At 36.4% G+C, this 7,909-nt stretch overlaps 1 protein-coding gene across 1 annotated transcript in view; it reads right to left on the bottom strand.

Moving 5' to 3' along the window:
• GFPT1 (glutamine--fructose-6-phosphate transaminase 1) overlaps positions 1 to 7,909 on the bottom strand; it is a 56,786-nt gene that overhangs the window by 41,386 nt on the left and 7,491 nt on the right. The window contains exons 2-3 of the mRNA XM_011365619.2: positions 6,229 to 6,336; positions 3,984 to 4,096 (exon numbers count right to left, since the gene is read on the bottom strand). Of these exons, the coding sequence (XP_011363921.1) occupies positions 3,984 to 4,096; positions 6,229 to 6,336 (221 nt within the window). The remainder of the gene's footprint in view (positions 1 to 3,983; positions 4,097 to 6,228; positions 6,337 to 7,909) is intronic.

Here is a 7,909-nt window from a genome sequence, read left to right as displayed (position 1 = left end):
GAGGTCATTCTAAAACACAAATCTAATCAAGAAATAAGGCTTAAAATCCTTGAATAGACTTCCATTACTTTAAGAAATGGTTTGCATCCCTACCTGCACATATGAATCATCCTAAACCCAGCCACAGGGATTTGCAAAAAGATCCTCAAATTCTAACATACAACCAGAGAACCATTTTCTCAAGACAAAGCCCCAACACCTTTTCTTGGCATACAAGGTACTTCACCATCTGTTCCCCATTTACCTTTCCATCCTGATCTTCTACCCCTCTCCAATCACTCCTCAAAGCCTTCAACACACCCTTTAGGTTCTGAATGTTTCTCACCACCCTACCACTGTGACCTAAGCCACTATCATCTCTCATCTGAACTACTTCAAGAGAATTCTTACTGGTTTCCCTGTGTCTAATCTTCCATCTGTACAATCTAGTCTTTGCATACTAACCAAAGTGATCTTTTCAAAACAGAAGTTAGATCGTGTCACCCTCCTACACAAAACTTTCTAATGGCTTCCCATGACACACAGAGTAGAATCTATTGTCCTTAAGACGCGACATGACCTAGCCCTCAGCCATCTCTCTAGCTTCATCTCCTGCCACTCACCCTCTCACTGCGGTGCTCTAGCCCCACTGACTTTCAGCCATAGGCAGGCCTAGCTCACACAAGGTCTTTGCACTTGGTGTTCCCTCTGCCTAGAATTCTCTCTTTCAGACAACCGCATGGTCTCTGCTCAAATGTCACCTCTACCATATCTTTTCTTCATGGCACTAATTACTACCAAACATTATATATTTGTTATCTGGCCATCTCATTAAACAGTAAGTTTCATCAAGGCAGGGGGTTTGCCTATGTTGCTCTATTTTGAACAATGGCTGGTATATAATAGGTACTCAATATTCACTTTGTTATTGAATTCTCACAATACTTTGTGTTGTGGGTACTACTGTCTCCATTTTACAGGTAAAGAAGCTGAGGCTCAAAGAGGTCACAGAATCTGCCTGCCACAGTGTATATAGGAAATAGGATTTGAACCCAAATCTGGTTGACTCTAGAGCCTAAGATTAAAGTCACCACAATGGTAAACTCTGCTGCACTATTACATTTATGACACATTGTCAACCGAGGTTCCATTGGAATTTGAATTCTACAAAAGCTGCAGCTTGCCTTATTATCTTTGAACTCTAAGCACTAAGAGCTATATAGGGCAGATACTCAAATCTTTGTTGGATGGCTCAATCGGTGAGTAGATACAATCATCGATGTATTCTTTCCTAACTAAACTGTGTTCTAAATAATTAAGATGACCTAATAAATGACCTCCAGAAAAGTAAGATACTGTTTATCACTATTTGACAGGCTAATGAAAGCAATGAAAACATTTGACAAGTTTCTTTAGGCTCACTAAATTAAAGCGGCATCTCCCCCACATGCTAACAAACAACACTGGAGAAAGTAACAAGAGTCTGTAAACTGAGTCCATGTCAAGTTCATGGTAAATACCAAACCTATTTATTTCACTGTTGCCATTTAAGAAACATGTACCCATGTTCCTTATTCATTAAGCTGATACTTCATTCAATTTCCCAACAGCTCGTAACATCTTTTCTATTCTCCTTAAGCTGTGATCCTACCTATATTCCCTCAATTTCCACTTCACTCAGCTTTTTCCCTTCACCTCATAACTATCTGACTTAGCTTTTCTTTTACTTTTGACTCCTGTAAAGGCTAACTTCCTACTTGTGCCTTCCCCTTTCTGAGTTGTAATCACTCAATAATTTCCTTATTTGCATCTTTTATCTTCCTACCACCTTCGTGCCCAAGGTTTCTTGCCTTCTGTGTACCTTTTCTGTACTTCTTCTTGTTTTTAATAGTTCAAACTTTAAATTTGTTGGCAATGATAAAGACTCAAATACCTACACCTAGAGATAGCAAATGTCAAAATATAGTCATTTATGTTTTACATCTTTTTTAAGATACAAAATGTAAAAAAATCTTTAATTTTCATCGCTCTCTAAAACGGCAGCCTTCTTTCACCCTGCCTTTGCCCCAAACATCAATGCCATCTAATGACAGTACCTAGTCTTCTGTTTCAATTTCCTCAGCTGCAAAATGAGGATGATAATTTTACCTACTTCGTGGGTTATGAGAAATAAATGAGTTAACAAATATAAAGCATTCGCAGGAAATAATAAAATAAACATCTCAAAAATCCAAATACCCACACCCAGAGTTAACAGAAAGTTAACATCTAACCATTTGTGCTTTAAATCTTTTTTAAGATCTAAAATGTAAAAAATGCAGATAATGCCTCCTTTACACCCTGCCCATCCCATTCCTTCTCAACAGGATTTTCCAGCCGATGGAAAACCTCCCACCCTATGCCTTCAAACTTCTTCTATGCTAATATATGTCCATAAATTACAGTATTCTTTTGTGTTTCTTAAAAGGTCCTATACTTTATGTATCTTACTGCAGGTTTCTTTCTTCACTCAACATTAGGTTCCCAGTAATTATCCATATCCCACACACAAAACCAGACCTGGTGCACTCCTTTCAAAAGTTACACATGGTCATTCTCTATTATTACAACTTATTTTCCCATCCCATTACTGGTAAACATATAGGTTGTTTCTAAATTTTGCTGCAATGAATCTTCTTGTCATGTCTCCTTGTCCATAGTTTCTTTCGAGTATATGCCCAAGAGTAGCAGGGCTTGGTCACAGGGTATAGGCATCTCCCACAGACATTGCTAGATTAATCTTCAAAGTGATTTATTAATTAAAAATTCACCAGCAATGTTTGCAAGTTCCCATTTCTCCACTACTTCCTGACTTTCCTGCAGGAAAGGAGGAGGTGTTTCAATGCTGACATTCAAAGATGGCGATTCTGGTCACAATCTGCCTTTCTAGCCTCCCATACTTATCTACCAAAAATGTAGATAAAAAGGACTATCTACCATTCCAGCAACAAACTTGCCTTCCCTATTATTTTTACCCAATTCTATTCAAAAGGTTCTCCCTTCTCAACTTCATTGTCAAAGATATTCAAGAGCCATTCCTTATGTGTCCCCCATCTCCCAAACTTGTGGGAATTTTCCTGAATCTTACAGCAATTTGTTCCTACTATACTCAGTCTGGTATATAGGATATTTATACCATAGTTTTTGAAGTACAGTTGTTTGGGTGCCTGCTTTACCCCTAGCTACTCTTACCTATAACACACACAAAAATAAGTACTAATTTGTTAAACAAGTACTACAAAGCTAAATATTTGGTTCATGTGAAAAAAAAAATGACTAAATTCATCATTTTCCTCTTCTACCTGCACTCCTTCTATAATGATTATTATGGCATCCATTTAAACAGGTACATTAAAAAATCTGCTATTTCCTGGGTTTTGCAGAGGATTTTTTAAATCTTTTTTCAGTCGATCTACTTCAAAGTTTTTGTTTTCAAGCTTCCTGTGAAAAATAAAATGTATAACCATAATGTTATAAACTAAATACTGAGAAGTATATCCTCTTTAATGGAGCATGTATCTCTTAGCCTCCATGATACTTACCTGATTATAACAGACCTACTAAAAGGTGAAATGTCCAGACTTACTATACATGTAAAGGAGGCTTTTAGTCCAAATGGAAGACAATCACCAAGTGAAGAAACATGAGTAAGGCAGCACTAAAAACACCTTTTTTCCTATGAAAGGCCCTTCTCTATGAATTATGGCTACTACATTTCAAGGTACTAATCTTGCTCGGGACACAGTGTACCTAATTTCCTTCCCTAATTAATATGATCATTTTTGAAGCTCAGGTACATTTTCAAATCAGTACAGACAGTAACAATGGTAACAAAACTACTTTTCTTTCCTCCCTTCAACTTTAAGAATCACTAAATGGGCCCCCACATATGGGAAGAAAGGTAATTTTGTAGGGAAGGGAGAAGGAAGAGAAGGGGAGGAGGGACAAAAGTCAGACTAAGTTACATTACTGTGAACTTCTTCATCCAGTGCTTTTACTTTCCCTTTCTTCTTAATGAGCTGGATTTTGCAGGCATTAGCTTCCCAATCTTTGTCATTGCCTCCATCAACTCCCACACCTAAATCATCAAGAGGTAGAAGAGCAAGATTTAAAAACTGGCTATTAGATTTGTGAGGCAAAATTTTTCATTAAATTTTTTCTCACCTAATTAATTCATTTATCGATTCAATATTATATGTCAAGAACCATAATGGCTGCTAGCGACAAAAACGGAAATAACTCAGTTCCTATCCTCAAATTTCTAAAAGTCTACTGACAAGACAGACAAGAAAATAATAATCACAATACAGTGTAGTTTCAGGTTATAATAAAAGTACTATAGGTTGCGACTGGGGTACAGTGGAGAAACACAGAAGATGTGTACCCACTTCAGAAGTGACATCAAGAGGGACTGTCGAGGAATACTCTCTTGAAATTCTATTTAAGTTCCTAAGGAATTTGAAAAAGTTACCCTGAAGGTACAGCAAGCAGTTTCAAGTAGAGAAATCACATGGCAAAAAGCTTAAAAAATTCTCTTTGGAAATAGTGTAAAGTGTAGAGGACAGACTGGAGGAGGAGAAACAGGAAGAAACCAGCTCTCAGAAGTTACAGTTACAGCAAAGCATAAAGGAAGAGGGCCTGAACTAAACAGTGATAATGCAGATAGATATGGGTGATTCTGAGAAGTAGAAATGACTGAATGTAACATGAGAAAGTGAGAAAAGTCTGGGATATCTCCTAAGGCTCAAGGACTTGTTGACCGTTGATAAAAGGAACATGGAAACGATAAAGTGGAGAGTTGGGTGGAAACCAGAGCACAGTCAGTCAATTCTCAACATGCAAAGTTTATAATATCATGATTTAACCAGGGAGAAATTTCTAGGGGGCAGTTGGAAATACAAGACGGCAATTTGGGAAATGCATCTGGATTTTAAGTCACCAACAGATAGGAGGTGGATGAATTCAGAGCTCACCCAAGAAGAAACAAAGTAAGAAAAGTGGGCCTAGCAAAATATCTTGAAGAATGTTAATATTTAAGCAACAGGGTGGAAGAAAAAGAGCCCCCAAAGCAGAGAGAAAAGAAATAATCAGTATGTAAGGAGGCAAACAAGACATGTTATCAGAGAAGCTAAGGAAGAAGAGAATTTTAAGAACAAAAGAGTTGACAAAGTGATTTTCCATTAACTAAGGAAAAGTGATGGAAGATAAATGCCCATTATAACTGTCAATGTTAAGTGTACAGAAAAGCATTGACACAGGAGGCCTGTACTACGATCCTTAGAAGTACCTGCTGGCAAAGTTAGTCCTTGGTTGATATCTGGAAACTTAAATTTCAGGGGGGCTCCCACCATCCTAATTAAGAATGGCTCACTGCACCTAAACCATCGGTGCAACAGTTCTAGAGACTGAAATTTTGGCACATGTTAGACAGAGGGAGTCTGCATGCATCTGCCAATGAAAACCTTGCACTCTGAGTCACCAATAAGCTTTCCTGAGAGACAACATTTCACACATGTTGTCACAATTTGCTGGGGGAATTAAGTGCATCATGTGCAACTCGACTGAGAAGTCTTAGAAGCTTGTGCCCCATCTCCTCCAGACTTCACCCTATGTGCCTCTTCCATCTCCTGATTTTGCTTTGTATTCTTCTGTTGTAAAAAATCGTAGTCATGAGTACAACTATATATTAAATCCTTTAGGAAGTCATCAAATCTTAGGGTGGTTGCGGGGACCCCCAATACAGTTAAAGGAAGGAACTAGAATAGAAAGTAAAGTTGACAGAAAGTTATTTTTATTTGCTTTGTCATTTATTTAAGGTAGAAGATTCTTAGGCAAGTTCATATGCCAAAAGCTTGATATTCTCGGAAGAAAAAAGATTAATGTTAAGGAAAAAATATATATATATAATTTATAGAGTAAGGCCTTTAAGAACTTTGTTCTACCAACCATGAAAATGCCATAGATGATTTGTTTTTATAGTAACATTCTTAACAAAAGAAGATATCTACAAGAAGCAATACAGTACATAAATGGTAATACTATCAAAATTACATGAACAAACCTTTTAAAAAGACAAAAATTCTTCAGATTTTAGATTTACCCAAAACAAAACTGACATTACTAAAGAATCTAGTCACCTAAAACAACCAAACTTCTGTTTACATTCAAGAATCATGCAAAGCCCATTGATATTTTTTTAAAAGGAAATACCAGCAGAATCATATCCTCTGTACTCCAGTCTCTGAAGGCCTTTGATTAGAGTCTCCAAGATTTCTCGTCTTGTGCGAGGGACATGGTAGTTTAAGTAAGCAAATATACCTGCAAATAAACAAATATTTAATAGAAAATTCTGTCTAAATAAAAATTAACATAATTATGACAAAGTCCTCATTTACATAATTATGTCTAATATATACAAAAATGTGAAGCTAGAGTCAATCTTTAAAAAAGAAATAAATCCTCACTTCAAATTGTCTAAAGGCAGTGAAACATTTCCAAAGGGGAATTTCGCATTTATAAAAGATTGAAGCAAATATGTCAAAATAAATGTTTATTTTTTTCAAAGCAACTGGCCCATATAATATGGTTCGTTTCCCAATCAGTGGCATCCTACATGAAATACTACATATCAAATTCCAATTCAAAAAATGCCCCTTTTTTGAGACAAGAAGCACTACTATTACCAATAATCATTACTGTCATTTTTGGTTCACTATTGGAACAAAGACGTTAGAGTATCTGTTATCATAGGGCAAGTAATAACAAGTGTTGGAAAAGACGCAGAGAAAAAGGAATCCTCACTATTGGAATAAAAAAAGGAAAAGAGGAGGAGTAGAGGAAGAAGCAATAGGAGCAATATTTCCTCTTATATAACTGGGCAGGAACTAAAAGGGAAAAAAGGGTCACACATGTAGAGAAATTTTCTAAGATCAAAGTAACAGAGCTGGGAGAAGGAAAAAGGGGATCGACCTAAGTCATGCCTGGTCAGGAAAATGGCAGATAAAGAGACTGAATCTGACTATTTTATATGCCAGCCCAAGACGGTCCACCTGCTGTAATAGCTGGAAAAGATAACAACCAATAACCGGCCTACCAGGCATACGGAGCATGTTCACAAGAAGGGCATTCATAACTCAAAATGGTGCTTATTAGAGTAGAAATCACCAGATTGATCCCCTTTCCAGGTCTTTGAGCCATCTTATCAAACCTCCCAATAAAAAGATCTGCTTACAGTAACTACAAAAGCCTAAAAATCAACTCTCCACTGCTCTTTGGTAATTGCTCTCATTCCACACAAAGCAGTGGTATAGAGTAGAGATGTTCTACTCCCAAATCAACGTATGCATTCAAAGTGTAAGTTTTCTTATTAATGGAATATACTTGGAAAAACTGAAGCAGATGCTTGTACCTATAGGCATCATTCTCAGAAAATGGCAGCTTAAATACAATGGTATGAAAGCACTTAAGAGTACCTTGCTTAACAAAATAGTCAGTTATGACCTGAATCATAGACTTGACACACCTGGGTGAAAGCAATTTAGCTATAAGTAAAGACTATTAAACCTTATTAAAATGAAAATTGAATGCAACTTAGCTGACTAATCGAATTATTAAAGTTCCTATGCCTGGTTGAATTAATGTCCAAAAAATTTTACTTATATTTTTTCACTTGACAACTTAGTATTTTCAGACCCTAGACACTGAAATGTATCAGTGTTAAGTGTTTAAGTTCATTATCTAAATATTATACTTTCTGAATCAAAACCCATCTACAATGGCACTTAAGTTTCAAAAATTTTTTCTTATAACACAAGTTAACAAATTAATTCATCATCATCATCAAATATTCAAATTACTACGGAATGAATTGTAAAAATCTCTTTCTACCTCC

This window comes from Pteropus vampyrus, unplaced genomic scaffold (assembly GCF_000151845.1).
Source record: "Pteropus vampyrus isolate Shadow unplaced genomic scaffold, Pvam_2.0 Scaffold113, whole genome shotgun sequence".
Lineage (NCBI taxonomy): Eukaryota > Metazoa > Chordata > Mammalia > Chiroptera > Pteropodidae > Pteropus > Pteropus vampyrus.
Note: the sequence above shows the minus strand (reverse complement) of the source record. Positions and strands in the feature narration are given on the sequence as shown.